Source organism: Neofelis nebulosa, chromosome 10 (assembly GCF_028018385.1).
Source record: "Neofelis nebulosa isolate mNeoNeb1 chromosome 10, mNeoNeb1.pri, whole genome shotgun sequence".
Lineage (NCBI taxonomy): Eukaryota > Metazoa > Chordata > Mammalia > Carnivora > Felidae > Neofelis > Neofelis nebulosa.
Window position 1 is genome coordinate 64,758,995 of NC_080791.1, and position 23,311 is coordinate 64,782,305.

Sequence of the window (23,311 nt, forward strand, 5' to 3'; positions counted from 1 at the left end):
TAGTTCAGCTGACTCTTGCTTTGTTCCTTTCTCCAGCCCTCTTGGTCACTACATAGGGGTGCAGTCCTAGGGAATCTCAAAATAGAAGTCCGGTTTCTTAGTGTCAGGGTAACCTGCTTGTGATCAGATGTGGCATTTGCAAAATCATGGACTACTTCAATTGCCAAATCAAACTTCTGTTTCAGTCTATGCCCTCTAGAGCCTGGAAATTTTCTCCTCTAACCAGAATGAAAAGCCATATATTTACCTGCTGTAAGTTACTTAAAATGGCAAAAATTGACTAGGAATGGCCACTAGAACCATGTCTCTAGGTCTGACACAAACACATTTCTCTTCCAGCTTCCTCCTCTTGTGTGGTGAGCTAATGAACTTGGGAAATGCCCGGAGACAGCAAATGCACTTTCCAGCTGGAGAACACTCTCACGTTAGCTCTACCTTGCTTTGAGTGCCAACATTGAGGGCAATGTTCCTTGCAGCAATGCTTTACAGAATGTACCAAATTACTACAATTAATGACCTAGAGGGCCAGGATCCAAAAACCGGAAAACTGCCTCTGGCCATATCAGGTGTGCTGATTGCCCCAATTTCAATCCAGAGGGGAATGGGGAAGGGAGAGAGAAAGGGAGGGAGGTCTATGGAGCCATTAGAACATTTAGTTGCTGACCTGGCTTTGCATATGATTTTATTCCTTAATTTGGTTCAACAGGAAATATATAGCCATAGGGAAAATGAAGACTGCTTTTCTCTTTCATTGTCTGTTGTGATAAATATGCTAGCCAAGGCCACCTTTTCTTTGCAAGCAAAAAATGTCTCATATGTGCAACCTGGTCCTACAATCTGCATAATCTTACCTTGTCCCCTAAAACACATTCCCTGGGCACCCACCCCAGCCACAGTTTCAAGGCCACCCCACTGCATATGCCCTGCCAAGGGCAGAAAGGCTGTCTCCAAGTATCACACCGAAGGTTCTGGACTTGAGAGTCATCCTGAGTACATGCACCAAAGCATCATAACCCAGGCCATCATTATGTTACCAGGATGATTCAGGGATTTAATTCCCAAGGGTGGTTTCAATCAAATGTAAAATATCTCATAGAAACTCTGTATATACCGTTCCCTTGGTACCCAGGAAGCTCTGGAATAACAAGACATAACAGACTCATTACATTTTATAAATACTCATAGGTTTGCCGGTGCAGAACATAGAAACCAAGTCTTCCAGTCAGACATGAAGAAGTCTGTTTGTCTCACTGGAAATACTCGAGGTGGATGCTTCCAGAAGGTTGGAAACCCTGACTGACTGCCTGATAGGTTCTCGGTACGTTGTATTCATTTCCAAGTCTGCTATAGTAAAAGCAAGGCAGTGAAGAGAAGGGTTTTAGTTCTGGGATTGTGAAGAGTACAGGGCTTTAGGACAGGTATGCTTTCCTTCTGTCGGAGAAGCCAATGGGAGAGGATTGGTTGACTCTTAGGAAAGCTGGGATTTTTTGTCAGTGTATCATTCTATGAGGAAAACATAGGATAGACCTGATAAACTCATGAAACCTCTGAAATTGCATGCAGGATGTTGTCTGAGTGAAACTTTCCTAGGATCAGATACTTAGTTTTTACCAGATTCTCAAAGTAGTTCATGTGCCCCTCCCTTCCCAGGGGCTAAGATTTCTTAGGTCATTCAACAAAGTTACTTGAATTACTCAAATAATGAGTGGTAAAACACAAACCAATACTTTGAATCATCAGACATTGAATATATTAAACACTATAAATGTTATATATACATATATCATAAGGGAATCATAAATGGGGACGCAGTATAGTTTAGGCTGAGGGCTCTAGAATCAGCCTACCTGGTTTCAAATCCTGGCTCATCTACTTTCTCTACTTTGTGAATTTGGAAAAAACTAATGAATATTTCTGTGTCTCAGTTTCCTCATTAGGAAAATGGGGAAATGATAATGACATATTTAATAAAATAATGTGTAAAATCGAATGATTCTTGGCACATGAAAAAGTATTTAATCACTGGTTATTTTCACCAAATTTGAGAGTAGTTAAATCAGAATCCTCAGTATTTTATTATATTTACTTTTTGATTTTGATATTGTATTTATTTTTGAGAGAGAGAGACAGAGTATGAGTGGGGGAGGGGGAGAGAGAGAGGGAGACATAGAATCCGAAGCAGGCTCCAGGTTCTGAGCCATCAGCACAGAGCCCAACACAGAGCTTGAACTCATGAACCATGAGATTATGACCTGAGCCCATGTCAGACGCTTAACGGACTGAGCCACCCAGGTGCTCCATTAGTATTTTATTTCTTAAAGGGACCATACGTTTTCTCTTAGGTAGAAAATTACAGGTCAAATATTTTTTATGAGAAATTTATTATTTTGGTTTTCCCTGAATTTATCATAAGGTCTAGTTATATTCTAAGAACTAATAGGCTAAACAATGATGTTATCAGTAAGCCTCAAACTTAATTGTCAAAGAAGAAAGTCAGAGTATGCACTGGGTTGAAAACTGTTAAAAAAAAAAAAGCATTCAATTAGAGGTCTTTTGGATGCAAAAAAAAAAATTTCCATAGGATAAATGATGAATAAATATATGGCTATTCAAAAAGAATTTTTTTAAATCTAGAAATTAGAATGCATGAACCATGTTTTAGAAACTTCATAGGCAAATATGCAATTGTATCATGATAGCTAACATAGGAAAAATATTCTATCACACAAGAGCTGTTGAATAAAGCCAGAGTCGATCTACTGGCTCTTTGGGTTCTTCCACACTTACTAAACTGCTTTGCATCACAGCTGAAGTGAGAACGGTCACACTTTAAATGGAGGCGGAAAGTCTTGACTGATTCTAGAAATCTGCAAGAATGTCTTCCTGCCTTTAGATGGCACGGAATCCAGAAAAACAAACATTTTACTGAGCAAGATTGCTTATGGGCAACAACGTGGATGGAACTAGAGGGTATAATGCTAAGTGAAATAAGTCAGTCAGAGAAAGACAGATATCATGTTTTCACTCATATGTGGAACTTGAGAAACTTGACAGAAGACTACAAGGGAAGGGAAGGGGAAAAAACAGTTTGAAACAGAGAGGGAGGCAAACCCATAAGAAGCTCTTAAATACAGAGAACAAACTGAGGGTTGATGGGGAGGGGGGGAAAAGGGTAATGGGCATTGAGGAGGGCACTTGTTGGGATGAGTGCTGGGTATTGTATGTAAGCAATGAGTCACAGGAATCTACCCCTGAAACCAAGGACACACTGTATACACTGTATTTTAGCTAACTTGACAATAAATCATATTTTTAAAAAATTGCTTATGTGTAACTCCTGAAGATCTCCATGTCTGGTTTTGCTTTAAGCTCTTAATGAGAGAAGCAAAACCACAACCAAACAGGCCCTGTCTACCATAAATACACCAGGAGTGCTAGAAAGGCCATATTAAAAGACCCCTTACTATTTCCTGATATGAGCTGACCTGAACATCTTCAGGCATCTAAGACTGCTGCTCCTTTCCCCAAACCTCAAAGATACAATTTTCCCAAAGGTCTGTCTTTGAACCTTCTGTTACCTTTTTCCCTATCTCTGAACCATCTCGTTGATTCCCTAGCTTTTACCATCCTCTGTCCATTGATGACTCCCAAATCAATGCCACCAGCTGTGTCTGTGTGGTAGCCATCCACAATCCTCTCAATTTGAATTCAACCTCCTTCCCTCCTACTCCACTCCTAGCCCAGACTTTCTGTTCCTACTAAAAGCACCACCTCACAGTGACTTGTTATAAATATAGTGGGAAATCTTTTTATCTTCCCCTTAATATGTTCTCAATATTATAGGTGCATGTGCGCATGTGTGTGTGTGTGTGTGTGTGTGTGTGTGTGTGTGTGTGTATTTAAATTGTGTCAGATCACCTTAGATAAAAGATAAAATTTAATTAAACTACCAATTATCAGGTTACCATTATCCTGGTCTTTCAGACTTAAAACTTGAATCCCAGATAATTGCCAAGTGACACAGACTCTGCCTTTGGGCTATCTCTCCTTCCTAATATCCTAGCTGGTATCCCTCTGACTATTCTCTCCCTTCAACCCATCCTGCACATGCTCCCAGAGTAACTCCCTAAAAGTTGAACACTGGCCAAGTCATTCTACTGCTCAGATGTTCACTGTGTCCACATTCACTACTGATCTAGTCATTAAAATCTCCCTGACATGGGAAGCTCTGAACAATATGGCACCCCCTACCCCCCTCCAGTTTGTTTCTCACTAATCTCTTTCAGATGTACTTTTCTTAACAGAAGGGATGTGCAGTCTCCCAAACATGCTCTGAACTGCTCTGACTCAACCCCCCTCCTAAAATGCTCTCCTTGAATCTATCTTTAATCTTTTGAGGTTCTTTCCATTTTCCAATCGCCATCTCAGTTCATTTCAAGGCTTCCCACTCCCTATAGGATACAGACCAAACTCCTTAAAATGAGTGAGACCCTCAATTATCTAGCCCAGACATGGGTTTACTTATAAGCAAACCTGAAAGTTTGGTTACCCTTAGAGCCAAAGAAAAGAGACACTGCCTTGGTCACATTCTTTAGGGAAATTCTGGGCCTCTTCCTACTGTACCACACTCCAGTGGACAAGGCCAAAGGGATGTGCCCACACAGCATTCATCCTATCCACCCCTTCTAGACCATCTTCCAGGTAACAGGACCCTAAAATTCCGTGCCCAGATGGCCCTCAACTTATTTCCAGAGTCTACAAGAGTCACTTTCCAAGATCACCCTTGTAAGGGTAAACCACAATGCTGATATTCACATGCTTAGGCCTTAGGGATAACCAAGGGATGGCTATTTGCAGGGGTGTGAACAGATGCACACACGTGTGGCTGTGCACATGTGAGCTGGAGACAAGTTCTCCCACCACCTCATTCCAGCATGGAATTCTGAGGATTCCATCATCCAGGTTATTATGAGGGTATATTTATTGAGGAGGAAATCTAGAACATATCTTATTAATTTGCTATTTTCATTTTTAACTTTTTCTTATTAAGTCGTAGATATGTGAGCCCCCATTTGTTATTCTTGCCCTGGGCTCTTCCAGTGTCAAAGGTGGGCTTGCTCCTGGGGAGTCAGTTTTTTAACCACACCAAATATGCGCAGTTCTTTAAAGCCTTGTCTTTCTCAAACATCAGTTATATTACAAAGGCTATGCTGTATGTCTATATACCTGAGGGTCTCCTTGCACTTTTAGAGCATGCTTTAAAAGGTTGAAAGGTAATACTCTGGAAGTACTAGCCAATACAAGTTGAAAAGTGAAAAAAATGAGAGATGCTCTACAGAAATGAGGGAAAAAGTTCATATCCTTTTCATATTATATGAATCTATATTTGAAAACCCAAAAGAATCAACTAAGAGCTATTTTTAAATGATAGGAAACTATGGTAAAGAAGATAGTTATAAAATCAATTTTTCAAAAATTGGTAGTTTTTCCATATGTAAACAGTACTTAAATAAACCACAAAATGAAAAAAAAAGCTTCATTTACAATAGTTAATAAAATAAAACATTCGTGAATAGACTTTAAAGAACAATATAAGATATTTATCTGGAAAGTTTAAAGAAAACTCGAAGGAAAGACTATTTAAGGACGTCATTAATAAATACATACATTCCTTAGTTATAGAAGTTTTGATTGTAAAGCTGTCAATTCTCAGCAAATTAACATATCGATTCAATGCAATAGCACTCTAAGTGAAAACAGGATTTTTTTTTTTTGGAACTTGCTAAAATAATGCCAAAGTTCATCTTGAAAATATACGTGTGAAAATAGCCAGAAATTATATTACCAGATATTAAAATTAAATTTATAGCTTCGGATTTAAATGTTTGGTCCTTGTTCTAGAAGACAGGACAAAGAAAAAGAATCAGAAATTGACCCAAATACTTATGAATGTTTTACTGTACATTAAGGCTGGAGTTTTAAATCAGCAGAATCAACCAGAAAATTGTTTCACTAACCAACGGCCTTAGGACAGACACCCAGCTAGCTATTTGGGGAAATAAGTAAAATGAGTTGATTACCTCATTCTTTATATCAAACTTAAACTCTGGATAAAGCAAAGATAATGATGTAAAAATGAAATCTGTAAAGCCCTAGAATAGAGCAAGAGATCATTTTTTAAAATAAGTTTAAAAAGAGAAAAATGTATCTAACTATGTCACAAAGATCAGAATTCAAAAAGCAGATCGATCAAGTTGGCAAAACCCTTTAAAATTTACTGCATAGCAGAAAGAAAAAAAAAATACCATACCAATGTTAAGTGACAAACTAAGAATTAATTTGCAATACATGTAGCAAACAAATGGCTAATCTCCTTAATAAACAAAGAGGCCCTGTAAATAAAATGCTTAGAAGATCAAGAACCTAATAGTAAAATTAGCAAAGGAACTGAACTGACCGGTCATGAAAAAGAAATACGCATGCAAATAATTGTTTGAGAAAATGCTAATCCCTACTCATCATTTTTAAAAATCAAGAGGACCTGAGTTGCCCAGTATTCACCATCATGGGGGCAAAGGTTTAAAATTTGATAAGATTTGGGGTTGGTGGGAAAATCGGCATTCTTGTACAACATTTTTGGGAGTGTAACTTGGTGCAACTTACGTGGAGGTCAATTGGTCAATTTCCATCAAAAGAGAAAGTGAATGAATTCCAACCCTCTGAGTGAGCAGAGTAAAGCCCCATGACTAATGACAGTCTTTAGCCACTGGAATGGTGAAGCCAAATTTTTGTCATCTGGTACTGGAACAAAGAGGTAAGAACCTTTTTGTTTAGTCTAATCATTTTGAAGCCTTCTTTCTTTTTTTTTTTTCCCAACAAGAGAGAGAACAAAATGACAAGAGGCAATCGTACCACAGTGACAGAATTTGTCCTTATGGGATTCACAGAGTGTCCTGAGCTGCAGCTTCCCCTTTTTGTGGTATTCCTGGTAATTTATCTCATCACCCTGGTAGGAAACCTTGGCATGATCCTACTCATCAAGGTGGATCCAAGGCTCCACACCCCCATGTACTATTTCCTCAGCCACCTGGCTTTCATCGATGTTTGCTACTCATCTTCCATTGGGCCCAAGATGCTACAAAATTTATTGGCAAAGAAAAAAACCATCTCCTTTTCAGGCTGTTTTGCCCAGCTGTACTTCTCCAGTGCTTTTGCCACTACTGAATGCTTCCTCTTGGCCACAATGGCCTATGACCGCTACATGGCTATCTGCAACCCCCTGATTTACCCAGCCGTTATGACTCAGCAGGTCTGCAAGGAGTTGGTGATAGGCGTCTATACCTACGGCTTCCTGAACTCTGTAATACAAACAGTTCTGACTTTTCAGTTGTCTTTCTGCGACTCCAATATCATCCACCATTTCTACTGCGCTGACCCTCCTCTCCTTGCCCTCTCCTGCTCTGACACCCACACCAAAGAGAAGCAGCTCTTGATCTTCTCTGCAGTGAATCTCAGTGGATCCTTCCTGACTGTCCTCATCTCTTACATTTGCATCCTCCTTTCCATTATAAAAATTCAGTCTTCTGAAGGCAAGTGCAAAGCCTTTTCCACCTGTGCCTCCCACCTCACTGTGGTCATCGTCTTCTATGGAACGCTGTTTTTCATGTACATGCAGCAACCCAAAGCAGGGAATTCATGGAAGTACAACAAAGTAGTCTCTGTGTTTTATAGTCTTGTCATTCCCCTGCTCAACCCCCTGATCTATACCCTGAGGAACACAGAAGTAAAGGACACCCTGAAAAAGATGCTAGAAGGCAAAAAGCCATAGTGAGTGAGTTGTCATAAGGTAGCATTGGGGAAGTGTGATACTGACATAGTATAACCAACATGATGGAAATTTAGCAGCCTATTCCCATTCGGTCAATCCAATTTGCATTTTTTTTTTTTTAATTTTTTTTTTTATTTTTGGGACAGAGAGAGACAGAGCATGAACGGGGGAGGGGCAGAGAGAGAGGGAGACACAGAATCGGAAGCAGGCTCCAGGCTCCGAGCCATCAGCCCAGAGCCTGATGCGGGGCTCGAACTCACGGACAGCGAGATCGTGACCTGGCTGAAGTCGGACGCTTAACCGACTGCGCCACCCAGGCGCCCCAATTTGCATGTTTTTAAGAGCAAAATTACTGGACCACTTGCTTGATGTCGTAATATTGAATCCAACCAATTATTATGGACTAATCAGAATTGATTTACAAGCTATACTGTTAACAGCTACTTGTTTTGTATGTTGAATGTGAAGTGACTTATTACCAATTACATAATAATATGAGTTCTAAAATTTAAAGGATCCTAAGAAGCAATATTCTGGGTAAAACTATAAATTAATGAACCTAAGTACAAAATCCATACATGAATATGTATAGTGTTAGAAATATTTTCCAGCTTAAAACACTCTGTTTTGTAGCAAATCACTTGTTAGTCTTAAATATATTTTTCATAATGTATTACTATAGATCGTGGTTAAGTTTCAAGACCAGGTTGCAAGAAGCTTATTTATTCTAAATGTAGTTGAAATACTACATGCTTACAATGAACAATAGAAATAATAGTATTATAGTAAGAATAAGTGGAGAGGAGAACAGAAAAATCATGAATCAGTGAAATATGGGGAAACTGGGGGAATATGGGGAAATCAGTGAAATTGTTTAATTAGAAGAGATAAGGTTTGGGGCATCTGGGTGGCTCAGTCATTAAGTGTCAGGCTTCAGCTCAGGTCATGATCTCATGGTGTGTGAGTTAGAGCCCTGCATCAGGCTCTGTGCTGACTTCCCAGAGCCTACTTCAGATCTTCTGTCTCCTTCTCTGTCTGCCCACCCCCCACCCGACCCCCTGCCGCTTATGCTAGAATATGTGCACTTACACACTCTCTCTCTCTCAAAGATAGATAAACTTGAAAAAAAAAAAAAGAAGAAGAAGAGATAAGGTTTAGGCTACTTTCAGAGATGCTATAAGTGGTCATTTATTCAACATCTAGGGCTTAATTTTTCTAGTCTCTGGAAACCACAGCTACAGTGATTTTACAGGGCAGAGGAGGGAGTCCTACCTGAGTTCAAGAAAGGGAAAGAGACAGAGTCTCCTAAGGTACCACGCCAGAGTATGCATGTTTCTGAGAAATAAAATTATTGTCTTAAATAATTTGAATAATCTAGAGAAAAACTTTAGTTTTGCAACATTTTCCATGTTCTTTATTTCTGTTTTTGCAGATCTGAAGTCCAATTTCCTTAGAGTTGAAACTATAAATCTACAGGTTCTTGCTGTTGTTGGGGATAGGCACAAGAAAAATCTCTTTTAATTTTTTTTTTTAAGCAAGGATATGAGCATTCTATGGTTTTTCCAAGTCTCAGTTTTAATATTTCATCCAAAAAAATTCTTAAGATGTACAAATCTTCCATAAACCATTAGATTTTCTCCCTAAATTGTTTTCAAATGTGATTATTGTTTTGATTTTTTAAAAAGTAGCTAAGACCAGGGGCACCTGGGTGGCTCAGTTGGTTAAGCGTTCGACTTTGGCTCAGGTCATCATCTGAGTTTGTGGGTTTGAGCCCTGTGTCGAGCCCTGCATCCAGCCCCACATGTAGCACCACGTTGGTCTCTGTGCTGTCAGCTCAGAGTCTGGAGCCTGTTTCGGATTCAGATTCTGTGTCTCCCTCTCTTTCTGCCCCTCCCCTGCTCGTGCTCTGTCTCTATATCAAAAATAAAAATAAACATTAAAAAAAATTTTTTAAGTAACTAAGATCATATATTGTCAATCAATTACATAGAAATTTTAAATTAATCAAGAAACTAAGAGGTTCCTATTGTCCCCAGATTAACACTTCAGATAATGTGATGTGATCTTTTGCTTTATTGCTGCTTTTGATCTGGTAATTTAGAGGAAAAAAAAACAGTTAAATGTTTATAGCTTCTTTTATTTAGCTCAGAAAGCCTTTCTGAGACCTCCATTGCAAGCTGTATTCCTGAACACTTGGGAATGGGGTTAAAAAGAAAGATATTACAGGATTAAAGAACAAAGGGAGGAAAGATATGAAGCAAGCCCAGGAGAGCTTGCACAGGTAATGAACAAGAAAGGAGCAAGCAAAGTGGATAGGATCACACTGAAGGATAATTTGAGACAGATTATTGAACCATAAGCTCCTGAGACTAAACATTATTTCTTCACTTTGCACCCCAACACCTACCACAGTTCCTGGCGCAGAACAGAAACACCATATCTGTTTGCTCTACCGAAATGAACTCTTCCATACTTATTCCTGATTCTGGTGGATGGGAGGACATGGTGCCCAGTAATGGCCCTGTGGTTGGGAAGCAACAGAGAAAAGGAAGTTACAGCAGTCATGACAGGAACACCGTTTTTTAATGTCCCCCCAAGGGGGCTACATCTTTAAGGCAGAAAGATGTATGAATGCGACACATCCTGGCCAGTGAAAAAGATGCATCCAGGAAGTTGGTCTGTTGGGAAGATGGCAATAGCTAGAGCTGACAATGGACAGTGACAGGCAAGGGACCATTACAATAGGAAGAGGTTGCTTTTAGGTGAAGAAAATGAGCAGGTACCAACACTCAAATGAGAAAATTATGTTTCCTATAAAAAAATCATACCCATTTCTTAAATATTTTTAGAACTAGTTTCATGTCAGTTTAGTTTAGAAACCAAAAAAATAGTAAGTAGATATCATGTTTTAACACATGTCTCTTGGTGAATGTATTGTGCTCATGTTTTTAAAGGAATATTTGGTCTAAGAGTAAATTTCATCAGTTCTTTGGCTCTTTTTAGAGAAAATTGAAGAAAACCCATCATAATTGCTTTCTCCATAATGCCTTCCCAGCTGTTGAATTTCTGGACTTTGTTCAAAGTGCTTCCTTGATTTTCTGTAAAACAAAGTAGAAAATTAATAATAATATATTCATAGTGGGGCACCTAGGTGGCTCGTTCGGTTAAGCATCCAACTTTGGCTCAAGTTGTGACCTTGCAGTTTGTGAGTTCGAGCCCTGCATCAGGCTCTGTGCTGACAGCTTAGACCCTGGAGCCTGCTTTGGATCCTGTGTCTCCCTCTCTTTCTGCCCCTCCCTGCTCACTGTCTGTCTGTCTGTCTGTCTCTCAAAAGTAAACATTAAAAAAAATTTTAATAATAATATATTCACAGGTTATGAAGGATATGAATCTATGTTTTCACAAATTTCCTGAAGACCTATAAAACAAAGAGTTGATTATGAAGAAGAGTTGATTATTAGCTGAATTTGAGATACTATTTTCTATTTCCTTTCTCATTGGGGCTCCTTACTCTTATAAGTTTATCTCCCTGATTTGGGCCTTACGGTAAGAAAAGTCTCAGATGCAGAATGTCTCTAATTAGTGACATTAAAAAATATATATAGCACATTATACACATGTGTAGTATTAACATGGCAATATTTAAGCCATATAAGAAACCAATACGATCTTTGTTCACTTATAAAGTGAACCTATTTCAATCAATACTCATAATAATTATGCTAATTTTTCAGCCCAAAATAAATAACTCAATATGTAATATTGCCAAAATAAAAATGTTTTATCTTCATTGGATTTTCAGAGTCCAACATTTCATTAAAAGTGAAAATAAAACTTCTCTCACACATAAATAAAATGGAAATCTGTTTTCCTCATGGTAATCCTAAAAAGGTATTAGTTGCCAACGTTTACCATATAGACAACTTCCATTAGTAATTGTAATATGTTACCGAAACATTGGAAACCTACATATGTGTCTATAAATTTATACTGATTCGCATATAAATGCTGAATTTTTAATCAGCTTAATTTTAGATGTCTTATTTATCCTCGTTTACTACGCTAGTAATTTGTCATACTTAGACACATACCAAGAGGATTTTTTTTATGATGTTGATCATGAAAAAGGAAATATGAGAAGGCAAATGCTATTCATTTTCTTTTGTATTATTTGATGTATAGTAAGTATTTCAAAAACTTAGAATTTTAAAATCTCAAATGTGTGCCCCCAAATCTTCAACTCTGCCCTGGATGTGCAATTCCAACATTCTTTGGAGAGCAAGGTGAGACAGGAAAATGTTAATTCAGTGCTTCAGAGTGGCTTCTGCCTACAATTAAGTGGCACATCCACCAGAGAGATAGGGAACCACGAATGTCAGAACTTGGGGACTTTAGGCTCCTGGGAAGGTGACAGATTTAGCCTATTCCTCCAAGCTCTTTTCTTGCTGTAAAAATACAAATATTCTAAAAATAACTAGAACTTCCATCTCTGGTGATACAATGCAAATTGCAGTGAGGAAATGATAATCTTTTGTTTTAAAAATCGAATAATTATCTCATGGCACCTGGGTGGCTCAACCAGTTAAGCCTCTGACTCTTGGTTTCCGCTCAGGTCATGATCTCACAGTTAGTGAGTTCCAGCTCCAAGTTGGGCTCTGCACTGACAGCACAGAGCCTGCTTGGGATTCTCTCTCTCTCTCTCTCTCTCTCTCTCTCTCTGTCTCTCTCTCTCTCTGCTCCTCCCCTGCTCATTTTCATGTTCTCTCTCTCATAAATAAATAAGTAAACTTTTAAAAATTAAATAAAAGTCAAATAAGTATCTCTCTCACCATTGCAACAGCTTACCTGTCCTAACAGACACTTCCCAGATGGTTTTATTCTGTGTCCTGAAAGAGAATGTTTTATGCTTACAAGCTCACTTTCTTTGCTTGGGTGTGTTGACCACTCTGGCACCTGGACACCTAACAACTTGCGGCATCTTCCCCTCTTTACAGGAAGTCCTGTTTCTGACCACATGGGACATGGTATGAGGAGAAAGGGATAGGGCAAGGGGCCAGCCAGGCTTGCACTCTCAATCCCATGTCTGACTCAACTCTGCATGAACACAGGCTTCTCATACTTGGGCAAGACTAGGGAGGACTCCTAGGTTAATCTCTGGATTTCCCACAGGTTTTTATTCCATTCTTAGTGTCTTTCCTAGTAGACTCATTTTTAACTCTCCTTATCATATCATTTCCTATTTCATCTGAAGGCTGATATCATAAATAGTATGTTTTCCTTATCATCTGCTCACCAAAACTAGGGAGAAGCCTGCCTAAAAAGTCTTTCATAAGTGGAGTTGAAATTAATGGTAAAATTAATATAGCCATAGAGGAGCAACTTGAAAAGAAATTCTGATTAATGCTATTTATATTGAGAGGAGTGATTTTTATAAAAAATGTTAAAGTATCTTTCACAAACTTTGGGCTATCTTTCCTTCTTATATTTACCACAAATCACAAGTATGTCCTAAAGTGTCCATAGGCACAGAAGAACACTATACGCATTTATCTAAGAGTACAACGTTCTCTGTTTCATTGTAAAACATGATCTGTTAAGCTTTTATATCCTGGCCTATTCATGTTCCCAGGACATTAAATTGTTACATTTATCAAAAGGAGGCTCTGTCTGTGTGACCACTTAGCTAAATTTATAACAGACTTCGGATCATATCTGTAAATTCACATTTGGGATATGTAATGGATGCCTGCATGCCAAACAAGCAAAATAAACCATGCTGAGGCCTGAAAAAAATGTATGGTCTGGGAAGTGAAGATTTGCTATTGAAAAAAAAAAGTGGCCTCAAAAGGCAGAGTTTCAAGGATGGCAGCATGTTGGTGGGGTAATAGAGAGTGGGGATAGAACACAAGGTCCTCATGAGTCCTAGTTCTGCTCTGAACCGTGGTATCAGTCAAGTGCGTTGGTCCATCCTAGTCTTAGCTTTCATCTAGAAAATGGGGAAACCATCTCTTGCATGGTCATCATGGGTTAAAATAGTAGAGGTATGCTAAAGTATATTTGAAACATTTTAAAGTATAAAGCATTCAGGGGCGCCTGGGTGGCTCAGTCGGTTAAGTGTCCGACTTGAGCTCAGGTCATGACCTCACAGTCTGTGAGTTGGAGCCCCACGTCGGCAGCACAGAGCCTGGAGCCTGCTTCGGATTCTGTGTCTCCCTCTCTCTCTGCCCCTCTGCTGCTCATGCTCTGTCTCTCTGTGTCTCAAAAATAAAAATAAAAACATTTTAAAAGTATAAAGCATTTATTTTTAATAACCAGATTCTACTACTTCTGCCTAGTGTTCAACTTCAAGGATCTCTGATTTGAAGCAAGAATTTGGAAAATCCTTGCCTGTAATGTTTCTATGAAGTATGGAAGTTTGCATATGTCTCCAATGATTGATTTTCTTTATTTCATCTGCTTGATTGGAAAACTTAGTACAGCCCATTTCCAATTTCCAGGAGCCTCAGTCCTAATGTCTTTTCACAAGTCAGTGACTTGGAACATGGACACCCTGTCCATGGAAACACAGTTGCGTGTGGGAGCAGACCATGAAAGTCTTCTTCATTCATATAAATCTCCATAGACATTTCTTTGACCCTGAATGACTCAGCTCACATGTTCCCATAGAACAAAGGTCTGACATTCCAAATCAGGCCACTGGAAACCCCACTTCTACTTGTTACAGCTACTGTTGTGGAAGGCAGTGTTCTCATGCCCATGAATGTGGCTGCCCTGAGCTTCTCTGGCTGCACCCCAGCCTGTGAAAGAGCAACTGGGAGTGAGCTGTGGGGTGGAGGCCAGACTGTGTGGTGGAGCAGTGTTGGGGCTCTCACTCACTTTCTCCTGCTCCTTTTCCTCAACCTCTGCTTGCACTGGCCGTAGACTTGGAGGAAGTTTAGGGGAGATAACCCCAGAGTGCCAGTCCTACAGAAGCCTCTTCCCTTCTGTCTCCTCTCCAGTGTTTTCTACCTTCCATATGGGCTTCCAGGATGGGATTTCTACCTCCTCTCACACCAGGAGGAGGGTGACTAGGGACATGAGGTGTGAGGCTCTAAGGCTGGGCAGGAGGGGAGGGAGGAGGATGAGGGAGGACTAGGGAGTAGCTGATGCGCCATTTCTCAGACTCCATGGTGCCCCTGGCTATTGCTTTACTTCTCTGAGGAAGAAAGCAAAATCTTTCAAGTGCCAATGAACCGTCCAGGAAATTGCAGCATTGCCTATGAAATACAGGAGAGGCTCAATAAAATTCATCTGAATCTTAGTTTACTTTCTCTCCCTCACTCTCTCCCTGGCCCCCTTCTCTCTCTCTCTCTCATCATCATCATCATCATCACCATCACATAGATGCTCCAGGGGGACCACAAGCTCAAAATCTTAATGATCAAATAATCATCATCTTCTATTTCACAACCAGCTCCTGCTTTTCACAGTTTTATGCATGACAGTTTTCTGGTTCAAAAAAAGCTATTGTTACTCTTTAGCTCTCCTTATTATCTTCACATTTCAAGGAGAAGAGAAGATTTATCCATTATTAATCTATGCATTCATAATCCCCATCCTTTCATTCCTATTACCGCCCTTATCGTAACTTCATATCAGAACCTCCCTGTGTCTTTTCTTCTAATTGCCCACCTCAAAGATCCTCAGCAGATTCACAGATATGTGAGTATAGTCAGTGATAATATCAGCATTTCAGACCAGCGGGGAAATGATGGATTTATCAATAAGTTAGAACAAATGATGCCATACATATACTTTTTTATCTTATGCCTTATATCAAAATAAGTTCAATATCAATATGATTTTAATGTAGTAAATGTAACTTTGAAAATACTGGAATAAAACAATAGATGAATATTTGCTAGTCTGGAAATAGGAAAAGCCTTTCTAAAAAAAAAAAACTAAGGTCACAAATTGTAAATAAAAGTGTTACAGTTTTGGTGAAATCAAAATTTTAAATTTCTATTCCAATAATTGGTAAACACAAACATCAAGTTGGAAAATATTTAATGTATATATAGCAGAATTAATATAGACAAATCAGGTAAATCAATACAGTATAATGAGAGGATATGAGCAGACAACTCAAAAAACAAGAAATATAAATAGCCTAAAACATGCAAAAATTGCTCAATCTCATTAGTATTCAAGGAAATACAAAATTAACACAATAATGAGATCACTTGTCACCTGTCAGATTGGCAAAGATATTAAAGAATATTAATAACTGGGTGATAGTGTAGGAAAGAGCCATGTTTCTAGTCTACTTTTGGGAGTGTAAATTGGTATAAAATTTCCAGAGGCCAATTTGACATTATTTACCAAAAGCCTTAAATACCTCTTTGATCCAGCAACTTCCTATATGAGATTTTATTTGATGAAAATACACCAAGAAATGTACAAATATCTATGCATTTTGTAAGTTGCTATAATAATGTTTATAACAGTAAAACATCAGTAGCAATAAAAAGGTAAATCAATGAAGGATTTGCTAAATAAATTAAGGAATAGTGATACAATAGTATATATAATAATGTATCCATTAAAAATGTGGGTATAGTTTATTTTCATGAAAATGCTCATGGTTTATGTATAAAGGCTTTCCAATTATGCACATGACGTCATTTTATTTTTAAAAATTATGTGAAATATATAGAGATATACAAATTGCTAGCAGTGGTGGGTATTGGTCATTTCCAGGTGCTTTTTACTGGCTGTTTAGAAATAAAAAAATAAGAATTCGGATATAGTCTTAAACCCTTAGCCAAGATTCTATCCTACATTTTTAACTCCAAATTACCTTTCTAATACCCAATTTCAAGCCCAGAGTCAGGGAGCCAAGTTAAAGGATGCTACCACAGTCTAGATATATAGTGAGTAAGGATAGAAGGAAAAGGAAATTAGACAAGGAGGAGTTAAAGATGATGCTGGAGTTTCAGATCTGTCTGACAGGGAGGCCCTTGGCCAAAAGAGGAGATGGTTTAGCTGGAAGATGCTGGGTATTTAGACACTCAACACAGAACCTTGAACATAGTGGTGATTGAATGTTTCTTTAATGGATGAACGTGGTTCCATATGATCCTTATTATAGTTTGATGTATCAGTACTCTATTGGCAATATTCTCTGGAGATTCCAAGAAGAGACTGATCAAGACAGTTCAAAACAATAAAGAAAACATTGCAATCAGAATCGGATCTCTTTTACCCAGTCACCTCAGCCTTTCTTCTATCTGGGGGTTCTGCCCTGGGACTGCAATGCCACTTTTCCAGAGAGGTCTTCCCTGACTTCCAGGTTCAAGAAAAAGAAGGAAGTCCAGTCCTCCTGTTCTCACTTGTCTAGCTGTCAGAATTCAGCTGGTGCCTAGGAAAGCACAAATCTCTGCCCTTCTCATCTGGACTTGTCACTGACATATTTCGTTTCCTTATTGTGTGCTGGACTTAACTAACATAGAGAATGCACCAAGGAGTCTGCTCAGAATGCCCAGGGTATCAGCCTCAAAGATGTGGGCCCTTCTCAGGGGTCTAACCCCCCCCCCCCACCCCGCACTTACCTTGCGTTGGGCTCTCAGGCGGTGCTGAGCACTCTGCTTGCAAGGGTCTGTCTCCCTTCATCATCACAATAGCAGATGTAACTAGAACAAAGTTGGAGAAGCTAAGTGACACATCCTGGATCACAGAGCATGCATTTGATGGAGGTCAGATTCCAATGTGGGGAGAAGAAATCTAGCAGTGTGGCAGGCATGTTATTGGAATGGTGGTTGGGTATAACCCAAAAGTAAAGGGTGGTGCTGGTTTTGGATCCCATACTGCTTTCCGGGAGCGTGGTAGTGGGCTGTGACCTATTGTTCCTGCCTGGTGGGACTGACTTGCTTCCCCACAGCTCAGGTGGGAGAGCCCAGTGCTGAGAACACAGGAAAGCTGAGGCCCAGCTGGCCTGGCCAGAGACTGTTCTTGGTGGTTACCCTAGCACAGCATAGCTTTCCATACACAGTCTGCCCTCTGCTCCAGAAGTGTTCTTTTGTCCCAAGTGTTCTCAGGGACCAAAATATAATAAGGAGTTACTATATTCTGCAGGCTTTTTGAAGGCTTTACCTCCTCTCTTCCAAAGAACACTCACTTCAGGCTCCTTATGGTAAGAGGTGGGTCTCCTCTTATGGGTCGTTCTGGTAAATCATTGGCCTCAGAGGAGATGTCTGAGCCCTATAGTTCTTTATACTCTCATTTTCTCAATATTCTTAAGCTACAGGATCAAATTACTGGCATGATTCAAAAAGCATGAGAGTGGACCCAATTTTTTCGACAATTTAAATCCCATTTAAACCTCCCAGTTTTGTAATGAAAATCAAATTTTGAGATGTGATATATGAGCACCTAACCATTGCTAACACTCTGGACTCAGAATAAAAGAAAAGAAAGGAACAGCCTCTAAAACCTTACAAACCTTTGCTTGATTAGTAGAACAGCAACACATAATTCATAAGCCCCTGCAAGAAAAAAAAAAACCCATAACTAAGAAGAAACATTTTAATTAAGAGCCTTTAAAGCATTGTTTAAAAAATGTTCCAAGTTATGATAACTTAAAAACTTTGCAGAATTCAAGCATATTGTAATAAAAATATTTTAAAATATTGATTTTTTTTTTTTTCGCATAAGAGACTGTTAAAAACTGAGAACAAACTGAGGGTTGATGGGGGGTGGGAGGAAGGGCAGGGTGGGTGATGGGTATTGAGGAGGGCACCTTTTGGGATGAGCACTGGGTGTTGTATGGAAACCAATTTGACAGTAAATTTCATATATTAAAAAATAAAAAAAATAAAAAAATAAAAAATAAATAAATAAATAAATAAAATATTGATTTAAAATTCAAGTTGAGCTTAACTGTCAGATATATTACACATTCCTTCTGATGAATTCAAATCTAACTTTTTAATCTTCTTTAAGCCAGATATAATGCCTATGGACTGTATAATTTTAAATTCACTTTTCAAAAAAGATCTGAGGCATTGCAGCTAGCAGCCACGTACATGCATGTCCTTGCTACCTTGAATGTCTGGTCTCCAGGTTCATACTGTGGTATAAATGGGGGGAGTCTGTCAAGTCTGAGTTTTAAATAACTTGAGAAAATGGGTTCTTGCAACTTTCCCCCGGGATTTAATACTAATCCTGCTATTGAGAAAATTATGAGGGTATTATTAGGAAAGTTACAGCACTTGGACCCTCTTGAAAAGGAGCTGGTCTTTGTAGCCTTTGTTTAGCCAACTGAGCCACCCAGGCACCCCTGGTCTTTGTAGCCTTTGTAAACCCTACATCAAGTCACATGTTATTTCTGCTTTTGGTAAGTGGTTTTATTTGTATGCCTTTCTTAGTTATAAAAGCAGTAACAGTCTAAAAGAACCCAGTAGAAATAATGCGAAAACAAAATATTGAGCAGGCCAGAAGAAAACTGTCCACTCTCTCCTCCACAGGCTTCCTCCACTGCACCCACCACTTATGTTGCAATGGTCATTGACATGCCTATGGCTCCCACCAGACTGTGAGCTCCTTGAGGACATGAAATGCATCATAATCTCATGTGGATGCTCAGTTTCTCTCATTTTTGTTGATGTTTACATCATCCTCCATTCATATCCTATGGTCCTGGTCCTTAATGAATAGTACACAGGATTGTTCATACTTCAGAACAGTGTGCCATTTAAAAGGAGAATGTATCAGCAAAGGAAGAAAAAAGGTTTTCAGAGGCACCAATAATAGTACCATCTAAAAATTATCCATGGCCCAGTCACTTGAGTGTCTGACTCTTGATTTTGGCTTGGGTCATGATCTCAGAGTCAGTGTGGACCCTGCTTGAAATTCCCTTTCCCTCTCCCCCTCCCCCTCCCCCTCTCTCCCCCCACCTCTACCCATCTCCCCTGCTTGCTTTCTCTCTCTCCAAACAAACAAAACAACAACAACAACAACAACACATCAAACATCTATGGGAGAGGAGCCCTGTGGATCCAACCCTAATATCTGGTCCTCCTGATTTAGAGAATGGATGCATCAAGACACCAGGACCTCTAGCCATTTAATGGCTACATCATAGCAGAACTCCCCTACTCTGATTCCAGCCTTAGGGGAGAGTAAGTTTTCCAGGTTACTTGAACTTAGATTTCAAATTTTCCTTCTTGTAATTAAGTAAAGTGGCATCTGACCATATATCCATAAGCCTTTTGTGAGCTTTATTAGAGTGACTCAGAATCCACAAATCAGATCAACTCTGGGACAAAGGGAGAGTTCCTATGCAAGGATGATAGTGCATTCACAAGTTGGCCCCTTTTGGATGACACGCCTACCTCCAAAACCATTCTCTCTCATATGTCCTCAGCCCCAGGCTCAGTGCTGAGTGGATAGGCTGAATTGGACATGATCCCACACCGCAAGAGTCTCACAAGTGAAAAGTGGAAGAAATATGTCCTGTGTGCTATGGTAGAAGACTGTATGGGCACAGTGGGAGCAAAAGAAAACCATTTGTTCTATCTGGGTGTAGGAGAGGAGCCATCTACATTTTGGGAGAAAGGTGTGTTTCCCATAAACACCCTCCAGGAATAGGACAAGATTCATTAGAAGGCAATCAGGAGGAGGCACTAACTAAAGAAAACATAGGGAGCCACTGAAAATACCAGGAAACCTTGAGGTTCACTGATTTTATTGATCAAATAATGGTTTTACAAGACTGATAGAATGTGAATGTTTCAACTTCAGAAAGCATTTAGAGGGTTTATGTATAGTAAATACACTTCTGGAGTCTCTAAATGCCTTTAAATCTTGGAGCACCTTTTTTTATTACGTGAATGGAGGACCCAGAAAAGTAAGAATGTAGAATTCTTTTCCGTAATGAGGAATAATGCCACAACATTTGGCCAGGCGTGGGGCCAGGAGTCAACAGCCCATTGGCCAGAATTAGGGATGGTATTACTGGGATTACGTAGTGGTTAAAGGCTCTAGAGTCAGGCGGCCTGAGTTTGAATTTTGGGTCCACCAGTCATGTAATCTCTGTGTTTCAGCTTCATAAAATGAGGTCAACAATAGTACCAACTGCATAGGTGTCCTGGGGATTAAATGAGAGGACATGTGTAAAGCACAGAAGAACCTGGCACATGGTAAGCCCTCAGTAAATGCCCACTTTACACAGAAGGGTGGCTGCTGGCCTCTGTAGTCTTGCAGATTACAGAACACAAGACAAAGCTACTTAATGCATAGCCTTCTTGCCTTATCACCCACTGGGTGGCTCAGTGGGTTAAATGTCCCACTTTGGCTCAGGTCATGAACTCACAGTTTGTGGGTTCGAGCCCTACATTGGGCTCTGCACTAATAGTGCAGAGTCTGCTTGAGATTCTTTCTCTTCCTTCTCTCTGCCCCTCCCCTGCTCATGCTTTCTCTCTCTCTCAAACAAATAAACTTAAAAAAAAAAAGAAAATGAAAGGAAAGGTCAGGGGGACTGGCATGAAGGAAAGGACAACAGTGTAAGTGAAAAACAAAAAGAAAGAAAAATCAAAAAAAGAGGAAATCAAAGAGCCAGAGGGAAATATCAAGATGGTGAGGAAAGGGGAGAAATGGACCCAAACATATCCTGAGAGGAGCTAAAAGTGACAGGGAAAGAGCTGTATGGTCAGTGGGGCTCCAGAAATGCCTCAGTCTTCACCACACCCATGGTCTCAGTTACTCTGCATCCCTTTCTTGTCTGTATTGCTCGAAGTTCTACTTCATATTGGAATAGTTACCTGTGTTTGCTGGAAAATACTTGAAAATATCAGAAAGTATTTTAAATGATATAAGTGACCTATAATCTCATCTGCCCAGAATGAGCATTGTAATAATATTGATTATTGAATAATTCTTTCCATTTTTTCTTACAGTGTGTCAATAACATGAATTTTTTTATTTAATTTTTTATTTTTTAAAATTTACATCCAAATTAGTTAGCATATAGTGAAACAATGATTTCAGGAGTAGATTCCTGAAGGGGTAATACCCCTTACCCATTTAGCCCATCCCCCCCTCCCACAACCGCTCCAGCAACCCTCGGTTTGTTCTCCATATTTATGAGTCTCTTCTGTTTTGTCCCCCTCCCTGTTTTTACATTATTTTTGTTTCCTTTCCCTTATGTTCATCTGTTTTGTCTCTTAAAGTCCTCATATGAGTGAACTCATATGATTTTTGTCTCTCTTTGACTAATTTCACTTAGCATAATACCCTCCATTTCCATCCACGTAGTTGCAAATGGCAAGATTTCATTCTTTTTGATTGCCGAGTAATACTCCATTGTGTGTGTGTGTGTGTGTGTGTGTATAAGATATACATCTTCTTTATCCATTCATCCATCGATGGATGGACATTTGGGCTCTTTCCATACTTTGGCTATTGTTGATAGTGCTGCTATAAACATGGGGGTGTATGTGTCTCTTTGAAACAGCACACCTGTATCCCTTGGATAAATGCCTAGTAGTGCAATTGCTGGGTCGTAGGGTAGTTCTATTTTTAGTTTTTTGAGGAACCTCCATACTGTTTTCCAGAGTGGTTGCACCAGCTTGCATTCCCACCAACAATGCAAAAGAGATCCTCTTTCTCCGCATCCTCACCAACATCTGTTGTTGCCTGAGTTGTTAATGTTAGCCATTCTGACAGGTGTAAGGTGGTATCTCATTGTGGTTTTGATTTGTATTTCCCTGATGATGAATGATGTTGAGCATTTTTTCATGTGTCGGTTGGCCATCTGGATGTCTTCCTTGGAGAAGTGTCTATTCATGTCTTTTGCCCATTTCTTCACAGGATTATTTGTTTTTTGGGTGTTGAGGTTGATAAGTTCTTTATAGATTTTGGATACTAACCCTTTATCTGATATGTCATTTGCAAATATCTTCTCCCATTCTTCCAGTTGCCTTTTAGTTTTGCTGATTGTTTCCTTCGCTGTGCAGAAGCTTTTTATTTTGATGAGGTCCCAGTAGTTCACTTTTGCTTTTGTTTCCCTTGCCTCCGGAGACGTGTTGAGTAAGAAATTGCTGCAAGCAAGATCAAAGAGGTTTTTGCCTGCTTTCTCCTTGAGGATTTTGATGGCTTCCTGTCTTACATTTAGGTCTTTCATCCATTTTGAATTTATTTTTGTGTATGGTGTAAGAAAGTGGTCCAGGTTCATTCTTCTGCATGTCGCTGTCCAATTTCCCCAGCACCACTTGCTGCAGAGACTGTCTTTATTCCATTGGATATTCTTTCCTGCTTTGTCAAAGATTAGTTGGCCATATGTTTGTGGGTCCATTTCTGGGTTCTCTATTCTGTTCCATTGATCTGAGTGTCTGTTCTTGTGCCAGTATCATACTGTCTTGATGATTACAGCTTTGCAGTATAGCTTGAAGTCTGGGATTGTGATGCCTCCTGCTTTGGTTTTCTTTTTCAAGATTGCTTTGACTA

The 23,311-nt window shown here is 39.4% G+C and overlaps 1 protein-coding gene across 1 annotated transcript; it reads left to right on the forward strand.

Annotated features, from left to right (window-relative positions):
• Positions 1-6,886: 6,886 nt before the first annotated feature.
• LOC131488717 (olfactory receptor 5M5-like) lies at positions 6,887-7,876 on the forward strand. The gene has a single exon (XM_058690578.1). It carries the CDS (start codon positions 6,893-6,895, stop codon positions 7,826-7,828), a length of 936 nt encoding a protein of 311 aa, XP_058546561.1. The 5' UTR covers positions 6,887-6,892; the 3' UTR covers positions 7,829-7,876.
• The last annotated feature ends 15,435 nt before the right edge of the window (positions 7,877-23,311 follow it).

Coding starts and splice junctions, on each gene's coding strand:
- LOC131488717 (XM_058690578.1), top strand. CDS start 6,893: ATGACAAGAGGCAATCGTACCACAGTGACAGAATTTGTCCTTATGGGA.